This window comes from Atractosteus spatula, chromosome 1, assembly GCF_055471065.1.
Source record: "Atractosteus spatula isolate fAtrSpa1 chromosome 1, fAtrSpa1.hap1, whole genome shotgun sequence".
NCBI classification, from domain to species: domain Eukaryota; kingdom Metazoa; phylum Chordata; class Actinopteri; order Semionotiformes; family Lepisosteidae; genus Atractosteus; species Atractosteus spatula.
In genome coordinates this window covers 58,780,803-58,794,917 of record NC_142706.1, presented here as the reverse complement: position 1 = coordinate 58,794,917, position 14,115 = coordinate 58,780,803, and the positions used below count along the sequence as shown (strand labels likewise).

At 45.0% G+C, this 14,115-nt stretch overlaps 1 protein-coding gene across 1 annotated transcript; it reads right to left on the bottom strand.

The window, feature by feature from the left end:
- Positions 1–1,007: 1,007 nt before the first annotated feature.
- On the bottom strand, positions 1,008–10,462 carry LOC148841385 (prostaglandin E synthase 3-like). The gene is made up of 8 exons (XM_088912893.1): positions 10,243–10,462; positions 6,125–6,238; positions 5,650–5,719; positions 5,377–5,475; positions 4,266–4,355; positions 3,922–3,978; positions 2,609–2,636; positions 1,008–2,319 (listed from the first exon to the last, which is right to left on the bottom strand). Coding segments are annotated over exons 1-8 (480 nt in total). The 5' UTR covers positions 10,245–10,462; the 3' UTR covers positions 1,008–2,299.
- Between the last annotated feature and the right edge of the window lie 3,653 nt (positions 10,463–14,115).

Here is a 14,115-nt window from a genome sequence, read left to right as displayed (position 1 = left end):
TTATTTTACAAAAAAGGAAAAATGCAACAACTCAGATTCTTTCAAATTCGATCAATGGTGACCATCCATTCTATGCATGTGTAGTGCCTCTACCTAATGTATAAAGAGAGGTTAATAAATAAATCTCACTACTCTTGATTTTTGTTTTTAAAAAATGCACACAATAACAGATCTCGCCAATCTAGAATACCTGCAATAATAAGGTTGCTCAAGTCCAATAGTTGGTTCAATTTCACAATGATAGTTGTGATCATTTCACCATTGGTTCTACAAATTTGCTGTAGGGTGACACTACCAACCATACCAAAATCACCCAGCATCTCAACAGCTTCTTTCCCACGGTCACATCTTAATCGGAATCTGGGATGTGGTGTGTATATAATTGTGGACCTTGCACATTCTTTGGGTGAAGTGTCTGTGTACATTTTTTTCTGTTTTTGCACCAAGGCACAAGATCAAACTCCTTATACATGTAACATACTTAGCAAATAAAGACATTCAGATTATAGTGCTTTGTACTATATGCATTCATCATTTAAAAATTTGATATTGACAAATCATTTTAGAAAGAGGGTGCCAAGATTAGAAAGGTCATCGACAACCCTGAACTGCCTGAAGTCAAAAGAGTGGCAATGGGTTAACATACCTCATACATGCTGCTACCTTGAGGAGAAACAAGAATCACTTCACCCTTCATCTTCATCGTGCCCATAGCCCAGAGGCCCTTCACTTGCTTTCTACACATTGCACACATCTTCTGGGTGAAGAGGCAGTCTTGCTCCAAATTCACCACGGGAGTACTGTCTTTCCTCATCGCAACACCAAGTGAACAACAGGCCAGGGCAGTGCCAGAATGTGGAGGTGTAATAAAAAGAGACTGTAGGATACCAGTGGCACAAGGGTCAGGGGAATAACACCTTCCCAAGAAGATGCCAAGCAGCCCAACACATACAAATTCCATTGCATGTTACCGGTAACACTGCAGACAGACATACAAAAATGAAATGTGAGTCTCAGACAGTTTATTAGAAAGATGTAGACAATAAAAAAAATTCCTCACTGCATTCAACATAAACTGAAGTTCTTCAGCCTGTGAAAAGCTGACAGGTTGACATACATAAGAATAGTGTATTATCTTATATTTTCTATTTCCACACCTGGCATATTCATAATCAATATTCTGACAGTGCAAATACAATTTGGTCATCTAAACGTACACTGTATTGTTTCTTTTTCTAAAATCCAGGATTGACAAATGCACAGCACTACTCACTCCTTAATCACTCTTAAGAGTAGTCTTGAAGGCCAAGCTAACAGAGTATAGACTCCTTTGAGCTTCCACTATTCCCTGTTTACATACGGGAGAATGGAAACCACTTCATCTAGTTTTTGATACCTGCTTCCCTTTGCAGTGTGATAGAAAATTCATGAATGAGTAACAGGAAACACCTTTATTGTACTCCGCATAGCTGCTAATGAAACACTAAGCATGTCAAGGTGATGGTCTTCACTGTATTACCAGTTCCAAAGCCGCAGTTTTTAACCAAACAAAACGGAGGGCGACAGCTTAATGAAATACAAAGGACGCAATTAGCCAGGAACCAAACAGAAATGTTTAACTACTGTATTTAAAAATGCCGGAATATTTGATACTGATTAATGTTTTCCAATCATTATAAATCTGCAATTGTTAACATTTCAGAAATAAAAAAACTGCCTGCCCATATGCACCAGCTAAGACTCTTGCCATACATATATGACGAAAGAATGTGGAAAAACTCATCTTTCTTCTAAATACATTTTAAAGAGAGGGAGGAGAATAATCAACAAAACTGAAAAAGTAAAATAAAATCTTTCCTTTAACTGTTGTGAAAACCCACAACATTTAAATTTAAACAAAGCCTGGCTGACTGGAAAAAAGATAAGACATAGCATATTTTATTACGCTTCATTTAAGTTTAAACTTTTTCACACATCTTTCACCATAACCATTGGTTTTCTTCCGTTTAGAAACAATTTACTATACCTCACAACACATGAAAACTGTGAATAGTCCATGCATAATAACAGAATGAGAAGGTACAGCACTGCCGATGTCTTCAGACAGAGCAGTACAGTATGATGGTATGCATATCAACCCTCAGTGAAGTCTTGTTGGAAACTGGTTGTAAATGGCTTTAAGAAATGCAAAAACAATGGTCTTTTGTATGGCTACCAACTCAAATCTATAGCTTTTTTTAATTATTAACAGTTTTGTGATGATTCTACTGCACAGCTGTGTATGGATTCCTTTATTCCTTTACTCCAGGTCTGGCATTTCTGCAAAGAAACAAAAATGAACAAAATCAGTAACAACACTTTCCCAATAATATATCAAGAACTGTTGTTATATATTATGAACCGCCACAGAAAACAAGGAACAACTACAACTCTTGGAATCAGGGACTCTGTCAGCTAGCAGTTTGAAAAAAAGCTACATGTCATTCAGAATGCAAAGGAACAGGTAAAGGTTTATTCCATACTGAAAGAAATACATAATCCAGCTGCATTAGGATTCTTTCAGTGGCTCTGCTAACAGCAATACAACACAGTAACAGAATGCACTTACTTTCATCGTCACTGTCTGCCGATTCCTCCTGAAGGACAGAAACAAAAAGGCAAGGTGAGAACACAGCTCAGGCTAAAAACCAGGATTCGTTCCAGCAAGACTCTGCAGAACAACGGGGATATGAAGTGACAAAATCTGCCCGTGTCCAGTACAATCACAAAGAAAGGGAAAACTCATTTAATAAACGCTTCTCCAATCGAAACGGCAAACAGATCGCCTTTCTGGAGGGCACAGCTAGGGGTCCACCTCCAAGCCGTGTCGACTTTGGGATCAGCCCTGCAGCGGCAATAAAGCACCACCTAGTGTCTCATCACATAAAGGCTGAGTGCACTGAACCAGACCTGCAGGTGTCCTTTGATTCCCCCCCCCCACTGTTAACCTTCACACAGGCATAGACTAGCCAATACATCACCTAGCTCAAGTTTATCTGTATTGTTTTTTCAGGGGAAGAAAAGTATCAGTCTTGCCTGTTTCCTAATTGATTTAAATCATTCCACTGTAACAAGTTCCAGAAAACAGCCTTCTTAAATGTGACATCTCTTCAGCTTTTCACTAAACAGGAAAGCACAAAAATGAGTCACGAGGTAGGCCAACATCTCATCGCGGGAACATTAAGGCATAATCTCAGAATGACAGTTGATGGCTAGAGGCTGGTACATGTTAAAGGGGAACTGAAACACTATTTTTATATTTCAGGGTCAGAAAGAATCAGCATTAATGTGTGGGTTTCAAACCACGATGAGAGTAAGAAGTACACAACATGTAAAAATTCACGATTTTGTGAACAATTCAAACTTGTAAAATTTTGCAATACTGTCAATTAATTATTATCATCAAGATTTAATAACCAGTCTTATGAATTTGGGACTGCTGTTCCCCTTTAATGTTTTTGATGGTCAAAATATCGGTCTGCCACACTGGGAGACATCAAGGCAGAAACCGGCAGCTTTCTGGATAGGCTCCGGCAGTTTGGCGTGGGAAACCTGGAAGTGATGTCTCCCAAGGTCAATTCCATCTGGATTTCAAGGCGTTTCATATATTTATACGAAACACCATATCAGATGTGGTGGCCTTTCTGCCTCATGTGAGCTTTCTAAACATGTTGAATCAACAAGTTGCATCAACAATAGATTTCTTCATGTGACTTACTGCTGTGAAATCTTCATGACATTTTACCACATACTGGATAGAAGGCTGCCAGCCAGGATTGAATATTATTCTTTGCACAGGACTCAAGCATAAAGGTGCCTATATGAGAAAGGCATATGTACAAGAACATGAAAAACTCTTGTAAAATAAAAAAAGCTTCTTACATCTTCTGCTCCATCAACCTCCGGTAAGTCATCATCTCCCCCCATGTTGTTCATCATCTGTGGGGAACAACACGAAGGTTAAACACAGACAGGCTGGAATAAAGAGCTTCATGCACACAGCAGTGCTTCCACCTGTGTGCACGCTGACATCTTGCCACAGCAATCAAACCGTCTGCTACTGGCAATGTGCTTTGAAGAAAAGATCAGATGGACTAGAGGAATCTGGTGAAAGCCAATCAGGAGAGGGGAAAGGGGTTTTGGGGAGGGCAGACGGTGGGGTGTGTGCACTAAACTCCAGGGGGAACAGGTAAGGTGCCGTCACTCAGCCTCCGAAGTGCCCTCACCTCTGAGAAACGGTCAAAGCTGGACAGCTCTTCATCCGAGTCATCCTCCCAGTCCTTCCAATTATTGAAGTCGACACTGAGCCAGTTGAGCTGCCGGAATAACAACATTAACTCAGCAAATCAAAGACCATGAGACACCTCATTCCTACTGACACCCCTGCTCTTCCTTTAGGACTGCCTCATCAAAACATCAATACTACCGTCCAAGAAGAGGAATCTGGTTTTCTGAACGTGGAGTCACGAGTTACCACACAGAATGAGACGGGCTTCTAGGGACAACATGCCTGCTGGGCTGGGCCATCAGTCTCGCACTGTTTCCCAGAAAAGAAGAGTCACTCCACAGAGGAAGCCCGGGAACAGCGGCATCAAGTCAACCAGGCAGGAAAAGTCCTCTTCCACCCACTGACTCCATGAAGGACTTAACAACATGCAACAAAGATCTCGTGCCCTCTGTCCGTAGTCCTCAATGACTTATGACTTTCATTAATAGTACAGCATGGACTGGGCTCAACCTGTTAACATAACTTGTTTGAGTCACTGCTGGGCAGCACGGCGGCACAGTGGTTAGCACTGCTGCCTTGCAGAGCTAGGGCCTTGGATTTAGTTTCAACTTGAGCTACTATCTGTGTGGAGTTTGGGTGTTCTCCCCATGATCATGCGGGTTTTCTCTGGGTGCTTTGGTTTCCTCACACAGTCAAAAGACATGCTGTTAAATTAACTGGCTTCTGGGTAAACTGTCCCTGGTGTGAGAGTGTGTTTGCATCTGTGTGTCCTGCAATGGGCAGGCATCAGGGGTGTACCTTGCCTTGCACCCACTGCCTGCCACGATAGGCTCTGGCCTATCCTGACAACCCTGAACCTGAACAAGCAGTTAGGAAATGGAGGGACGATTCATTGCTATCTTGGAATGGAAAACGTTCACAGGTCTTGAGGCTCTGAGGAACCTAAGGGACACCCAAATGATGCCCCCGCCTTGGGCACCTATGCTTTGGTGGAAATCCCCCAGCTGAAGGGCCTCTCCCATACTGGGGGCCACAGGACAAGCAGTGCTCTGCTCTGGGGCATCAGGACACACTAACACAGCCCACCAATGAGTGCTGAGGTTACTGACCTTCGCCTTGTCTTTCGTTAGCCTCGGCCACGACTTTCCAGATTCTGTTTTCCGTAAACAACACAACACAGACCTATCGGTGCGTTTGTTTTTGGATTCCTGCGGGTTGAAAATAAGAGACTAGTCAGAACAATTCCAAAAGTGCTAATTTCTGCAGAGGGACTGGAAGCAGTCTGAAACCACAAACAGCTGTTAAAGAACACAGATATGGTCGAATGGAAAGAATGACACAATGGAAAGCAACTTCTTAGCTGATGGAAATGTCTTACTTACATTTGGATCGATACCTTCAAAGAGTTCAATTTCATTTTGATGTTTCAGGCTGTCTGTTCCACCAAGACAACTTAAAAAGAAACAAAGAAATGAGTACTATACAGTACAGTATGTCCTGCAGGTTATCATGCTGCTCAGCCATCATGTTCTCTTCCGGATGCCAACACATCTATTGAGACTTAAAGACTGTCGCCGGTGTGACAGTTGGATACTAACAAGACCAGCTATCCCAGCAAGAGATTTCTTAAAAAAAGGGAATTTATGTAGCTGTGGTTAACATTTCAACTTTACTACAACATATTCTACAACATGACTAGGATACCAAAGGTATGAGCAAAATTCATGCTACCTCACCGATGATGTAAATACTACAGATGGCAGAATATAGATCAATTAGTGCAGATAAATGTGATTATGAGAGAAGGGAATAGCATGAATTACTGAAAAATGAGGAAAGAAATAGGGGTTTGTTTACCTGAAACTAAGCTTTGATTTTTCAAAATTTACTTGGACGTCTTTGCTGTCTTCTACACAAAATTCAATAAAGACGTAGTCCCTTCTATCGTACCACTTCGCGCTTGCAGGCTGCCTGTGGAAAGAACACACAAAACAGTTCCAGAAGCAGCTTTCACAGTATTAATCCCCAATTACTTGAGTGCACACTCCCCAGGACTTTCAGCACTGGCTCCTTGGATTTTGTTTTCTAGGGTCAACACTAAAAGCAGACTCCTCTTTAACTGGGTTAAACATTAAGCAAACATGAGAAGACGAAAGCCTGAGGTGCCCACCGACATGCCTGTGGCTGGGGTGGCAGTCCGACAGAACATCGGAATGAGAGAGCAGAGCCGGGCGTCCCCATCAAGACTACCGGCTTCAAACCCTCACTTTCTGATGGCCTCCATCGAGTTCACATTTCCAATCCAGCTCCCAGACCTATACAGCTTGCTTCTGACTGTACGATAACAATCTTTATCAGCTTCTCCTGCAGCATTTGTACAGCAACTAAACTGCAGAGTGGCATTTTGATTTCACCGAGTTACTATTTGACCCATAAAATTTTCTTCCCCTCTACAGACAATGGAGCGACACGTCAGTGCTCTTACAGAAAAAGCACACCTGATAACCTTAAAGGCCTGTGGTCCCAGAGGAAGGGAAAGGAGAGGAAGATAAAAGAAAGGCACAACATGTCTGCCACATGCTAACAATACTGAAGAATTGAGACTGTAGAGCCAGCTGTAGAGCACGGGGCTATTCATTCCATAGGCAACGGCTTCCCAGAGCATCTGAATAAGTGCTGCACTGCGAGAAACAGGTGGCACAGTGGCACTTTCTTTTACCTGTCGACTAAAATAACAATGCTACTTTTCACCAACAGACAAAACAACTTTCGCATTAACTGCCCACATTCATGTCCCTTAAACCACACACAGCAGCACAGTAAAAAGACTTTCCTAATCTCTTCAGCAAAACTCCAATCACACATCTGGCTGAAAACCCCCAAGGAATTCAGTGGGTCCCAACATACTGGATTACTGGCGGAAACAGCATTGGCGTCTAAGCTGAGGGGAGCAGGTAAAGCACGCCTGCAGCTCCCAACATGCAAGACAAAGAGAAAGGAAGCCACTTTAATACCGTTTGGCAAAAGAACAGCTACACTTCAACAGTTCAACTATGGATGCCTGTCCCAGCTTCACGAACAGTCTTCTGGGAACCAAGCGACTGTTTCAATTCACACGAATATTTGACTCACTAGAGCAGCTAGAATTATGCACGATGGCAAACCATGTGGGTGGATGCGTGTGTGGGGCAGAGGAATGAGGAGTTCATTCTGACAGGCAGGAGGCCACGTAATTAGTGGTTTGCACTCATCCACGAGTGGCATAAAGCAACAGGAGAAGACAACACTGCTTAGATTCTAGCAGCTGGTGGGCTTGAACACAACAGCAGAGGTTATAAAAGAAAATGACTTCACACAACATGTGTAAGCAAAACATTTGTAAAGCAGGGCTTAAAGTCAATGTCCTGTTCCAGATTCCAGCTTACACACAACCACCTTACAGCAAGTGAAAGCTGAAATGGCTCGAACCGCTCAGCAATGGGGCAGCATGGTGGTTTGCATTGCTGCCTCACAACCCTGGGGGCATGGATTCACTTCTGAAACTAGGGTGCTCCCTGTGTGGTAGGTTAATTGGCTTTTGGGAAAACTGACCCTGGTGTGAGTGTGTGTGATGGACTGGTATCCCATCTAGGCGGTACTCTGCCTTGTGCCCATTACTTGCCAGGACAGAATCCAGCTCCCCGTGACCCTGAATTAGACAAAGCAGATAGAAAATGGAGGCTCTGAAGGCAGATAGGTTTACCCTTTGCAAGATCAGAGTGAGTGAGTGAGTGATATTCAATTGTGAACTACACCCCAGGAACCTGGGCTTTCAAAGTTAGAGCTCAAAGTAAAGTTAATCCGACAGAAAAGCTTTCAAGAAGCCACAGCCCGGATGTGCAAATCCAGTGCAGGCTGAAAACACAAGGTTAGATAAAACACCAGAACTCCACCCAGTTCACTTCTCCTCGACCCCCTTCCGTGCTCAATACTATGTGACCACACTTCTTCAAGCTCTGCAGGACTTCCTACAGCACACCGGAACCACCTCTTCCAACGTTTCCAAGGACTCCTCTCCTCCGGGAAGGAGCTCCGCTCTTTCCCCAGGGCGTTCACTGCAGGACATCGCACCTTCTCAACCCAACAACAGGTAGCCTTCCTAAAACAGCCTACCATCTTTCACAGTCAGGCAAATGCACTCACCCACTACCTGCTCAAGTGAACTTACAATCAAAGTATTGAATACCAGCAAAAACACTACACTACTTCCAGGAACTGGTAAAGTTTATTCTATGCTGAAAGGAAAAAAAAAAGACAACATTTCAGCTGTGGAGCCTTCTTCAGGTGTTGAGCCGGGAACCACTGCGTCTCTTTCCTTTTCCTCTCAGCGTGTAATAAACCTTTACCTGTTCCTTTGCAGCCTACGCCTGCTGCAGCAGCTCCCTGCTTGAATGTCTCCTATGCCACTTAAAGTTTTCCTGACTTTTGATACTGGCCAGCCCACCGTGCCCATGTCTGCACGAAGCCCCCGTGAAGGGCTGGTGCGGCCTCGAGTGAGCTGGGAGAAGAGCTGTGTCACGGATGGGCTGCAGGAGAGGAGCAACAGCAGGTCATCATGGCAGCCTGTAGTTCTGTAGTTACAGGCGACAGACGCTCACCTCACCCACAGCTGATATTTACCAGCTATTACCCCCGAGCTCGGGTTCAAAGGGGCCGGGCAGCGCACACCCCGGCTCGTCATGTGACCTCCCCCTCCTCCCCCCAAGGCAGACGACGTGTACCGGGCCGGACCGGGCCGCCATCAACAGGCGAAACGCATTTGTCAGGCGGTGGCCATGAACTGACTGTGCAGCCGGGAGACTTCAGTCCCAGCAGCTGGGTACTCCATCAGCACAACCATGTTCACGCCAGGCTATTTTTTAGCGGTTCTCAAGGTCGACACAGTCCTGTTTTATCTTTATTTTTTTTAAGCTAGTCAGGTGCAACTGGTAAAATACTATACAATCGAACAAGTACGTGTAATGTAAATACAACCAAATATCCAGAGCCCACAGACGCAAACAGTGAGACCAGCTGAGATTTCATTCTATGAAATCGCAGCGGAAGATAAATATCGGCACACAAAACCCCGCTCGGCAGGCAGACATCTTCTCATTCATTATCCCCGGCGTGCATCGCGGCACTTTCACTTTCGTGTAAAAACACCACGGCACGTTGCGAGACTTGGGAGGCATATACCCCCCCTCCAAAAAAAAAAGATCTACCCCTGATGATCAGGGGCGATTACAGCGCGATTACCCCAACATCGGTGCCGACCTAAAAGTATCTCACCCGCAGCCACACGAGGGGCGGGTGCAGTTCATTGCGTTGCAATGGCAACGCTACCCCCAGCGCAAGAAAAACCTTCATTTGATAGGAAATGCACGGCACACGAGCCATCAAGCCCCAAGCAGAATTAAATAAATGCAGAGTACGTCCTACAAAAGAAGCTGTTAGCGACCACCTCCGTTTGCCTCCGTTCCGCTGAGTGTGTCTGCATTTCCCCCTCTCCTTTCTCCCCAGCGAGCAGAAATGCTCCTACAACGCGGAGGTCGAGCCTTCCGCTACCTGCTACAGATCCGGACAATATCGAGCCAACGAGCCCGGTATTTCTCCAAAATACCCTTACACACAACATCCACGCCCCCTAAATAGGTTGCAGGCGGGCACACGACCAGTCGCACCTTTTCAAAAGCTACGTTTTCAAGCGCCCGAGAGACACTCCGGCGCTCAACGTGAAGCGCGGCCTATACCGCGCTCGCCTGCTCTGTGCCTTGCCCGCTGCCCCTGAGAGACGAGTGTGTAACGTGTGTGCGTGTGCGTGTGGAACAGGGAACCTTACTCTGGTCCAAAATTTTCTAGGCACCCCTGAAAAGAATAAAAAATAAAAACCGCCGTAGCTCTTAAGTGATTCGCCCCTTTCTCCCCTCAGTCCATTCCAACCCCCATCGACTTACATCTTGGTTATCTTATTCAGATGTTTCCTACTCTCCGGAGTGCTGCTCTGTTGTCTGTTTCTCGTTATCTGACAGAAAGGTGTATTTACTCTGAACGAAGTAAAAAAAAAACGAGCGATTAAAAATAAAAACCCGCCGAAGCTCCGAGCTGATCTCCCTTCTCCTCGCGTGTCTCTCCTCCTCGCTCTCGCGCAATGACGCAGCAGCCGCGCGCCTAGACGTTTCTAGAGCTTCCACCGGCCCATCTCGTCTCGTGCGGTCTCCCGCCCCTGGCCGCCTGGGCACCATGGAAACGGAGAGGGCAAAGTTCATCTAAAAACATTCCCTGTCCTGGGATCGCCAGTCTGGCTCCGATTCGCATCCAATACGTGTTACTCAATTAAGAGATGGTCAATATCTCATACCAAATATCTCGTTTTAATTTTTATTACCATGGCGAGTGTTGTTTAGAGCTGGGTTTTCTGGGAACTGTAGTTTCTAAAATTACCAAAGACTATAAAACTAATAATAATAATAACAATAATAATAATAACTTTTTAAATAAAGAGACTTTCCAAACAAAAGGGCGTTGTATATAGTGATGAAAAAACAAATTAAAATACAATAAAGTATAAAAGAAAAAAAACAATAGCATACACTAGAAACTACAGGGCAATCATACACAGTCCCTAGAAAAAAAGGTCGGTTGTAATATATATTTTAATATTTGACCATAAAGAACGTTTACAGACGCGAGGAGCTACTCAGCCAGTCTGGACCGTTTGGTTATCAACATGCAATTAATCTGGGATTCTCACCCAGTCCTGTCTTGGAAGAAGCCAGGGAATTGGCTTCAGCAACATGGCTGCTTAGCTTGCTCCACGCTCCCACCACTCTTCGCGCAGAGACGAGCCTTTTGCTCTCGGTTTTAGCAGGACTTGTGTCCTCTGGTTTGAGTTGCACTGTTGAATCTGAGGAAGGTCGCTGGGTTGACTCTGTCAGAGCCTTTAAAGGTTTTGAATGCTTGAAGCAGGTCCCCCTGGTGACTTCTCTGTTCAACATATTGGTATATCTGTAAAATATTTGCGCTGTCGATGCAGCGCATTTCCTTACGTCCCAAAACGAGTTCAAAAGCAGCAACATCTTTCTTGATGTAAAATAATCTATATGGAACAAGTAATAGGTTTATTCCATGATGAAAAAAAGAAGAAAGAGAACACAACGTTTCGGCCGTGGAGCCATCTTCAGGTGTGAGAGCACCCGAAGAAGGCTCCTGAAGAAGGCTCTCACACCTGAAGAAGGCTCCACGGCCGAAACGTTGTGTTCTCTTTCTTCTTTTTTTCAGCATGGGATAAACCTACAGTATTACTTGTTCCTTTGCAGCCTACGCATGCTGACGCAGCTCCCCACCTGAACTAAATAATCTATATATTTGTTTTCGTATCCCACTTCTGTACCCGAGTTTAGCGTTTATTTTCCATCCAGACTCATATTAGCCCAGAACATACAGCTTTCGAAAGAGATTTTCTTTTCAACGGTGATCAATTTCCCAAAACTGTCAAATGAGGTCAAATTGTTCTACCTCATAGAAAGGAAGAGCGATCATACAGTATAATCAATCACGCCAACGGCTACATAGCGATTCTGTAGTGCGGAAAAACAGGTCAACATCGCCGCCTAGTGGATTACCTGTGGAAACGTCTGTAGGATTTAGTCATGTCGTTTGCCAAAGCGCTTTATACCATATGGTGTCGCGGGAAGCTGGACCCTACCCGGCAAGCAAGGAGCGCAAGGCTGGGTACACCCTGGACAGGACGCCAGTCCATCGCGGGGCAAGTACAAGCCCATCATACATGGGGACCACGGGGAGGCCACGGTAAAGGCCGAGGGGGGAAATCTGACCCGGACACTGGGGTAACTCCCTACTCTTCTCCAGAAATGGCCGGGGATCTTTCATGACCACTGAGAGTCAGGGCCTGGTTTAACGTCTCAGGTAGGACTTAGTGAAATGAATAAAACCGGTTGAAGTATGGGAGGCTGTATTACAGTCTCATTTTGTTTTTATTTTCATTTCTACCCCAAACGACGGGGAATACACAACATCAATTACTCACCTTCTTGTATCAGTCTAGGACGTGGGACTCGCACTGTCTTCTGCCAAGTTCGTCAAACATGATTTTCAAACAAAAATGCAATTGTGATTTTCTAAGCCTGATTCATAAGTAACTAACTCAGTTTACATGCATATTTTAAATATTCTAAAATTGAAACGCCATGCATTTTATACACATATGCATATTTTAAATAGGACACATCTTAAACAGCTCAAATTAGCACCTGCACACATTAGGACCTGCACTTTAAGGTACTGCACTGCTTGCACTATGTCCTGTCTTGCTTGTATTATAATGTCTATTGTCTAAATTTATTGTCCATGTCTGTTTATCATTTGTGCATATATTTTTTTCTCTCTCTAATGTTACTGGGTACAGCTGAACGTGCAAGCATTCCAATACACTTGTTGTACATGGCAAATAAAGAAATCTCGAATCTTGAGCCTTATTTGAAAATGAAGGATCTGGGATTTGGCACAGTGGAGAGCCTTGGGCCTGTGTCTGCCCAACAGAAAACCCAGAACCGCAGGAGAGCAGACTCCTGCAATGTCATTTGCAAGAGGTTTCCCAACGGCCAGTGCTCACCTGACATTCTTCAGAACTGCATCCAAGTAAGAAGATCCCCTCTCTGATTTTGCACACCCGAGGAAGCAGGTTCATCCATCCATCCATCTTCCGCTTTCGTCACGGCAGAGACGGAGCTCATCCTGGCAAGCAACAGGCGCGAGGCGGGATACACCCTGGATGGCACGCCAGTCCATCCCAGGGCACACGGACACATTCACATGCTCACAGCCGGGTCAGTTTTCACAGACACTAATGAACCCACCAGCATGTACTCAGACTGTGGGAGGAAACCAGACCACACAGACAGCACCCCAGGTCCAAAGTCGAACCCAGGGCTGCTGCGCGGTAAGCAGTGTTGCTACCCACGGTGCCACCATGCCACCCACATTCACACTCATGATATTTTTGAAAGCAGTGCAGGCGGGCAGCCTGGAACCTAAAGACCCTGCTTCAGTAACGGCCTATTCAGCTCCCCCTGCCTGACAGCACCGGGGACAGACTCTGAGAACTTGTTGGCGAGCCGGAGGTGTGATGACAACATCCAGGCAGCAACAGCAAGGATGAGGCTATTTATGCTGCTGCTGCACTTTGAGCAGAGGAGAAAGCAATAGCCGATTCTTTAGATTCATCTATTATAGAGAATGACAGAGTAACTACCCTTTTATTGAAAACAATGTGCAGCTTTCCAGGTGTGGCACCTACGGTTGAGCGGGTCACTGACACAGAATAGGAGTATTAGTCTTTGAATGGAGGCGTGGCTGGATAAATGGGTGTGGTACATCAATGGGCATGGCTAACAAGAGGGGTGTGCCATTTGGGGCTGCTGAAACACTGAAGATGGAAGGCTACCCTGTAAGTAGCTGGTGTAGGGCATGGTGAAGCCATGACGCTCTGGCTGATCCCTGGAGCTGGATTGCAGCCATCAGTGCCATGGGTGTCATCCCTTGAAGAACACAGCGTGGCCGGGCAAGCTCTTCCAAGTCATGCAACAGGAAGTGCAGACTAACCAAACAAGCAAGACATCAAGTTTAACTTCAAGTCACCAGTGAGCCATTTGATTTTGCAGAGGTGTATCAGAGAAAAGCTGGCTAGCAATTTGGAAGATACTCTCTCCAAAATTTGTTAAAATATTTTCAAACATTACTGAAGTCTGTATCCATGATACGGTAGCAACTGCAACCTTGTTTTGCAGATTGGTTATGAACTACTTAGG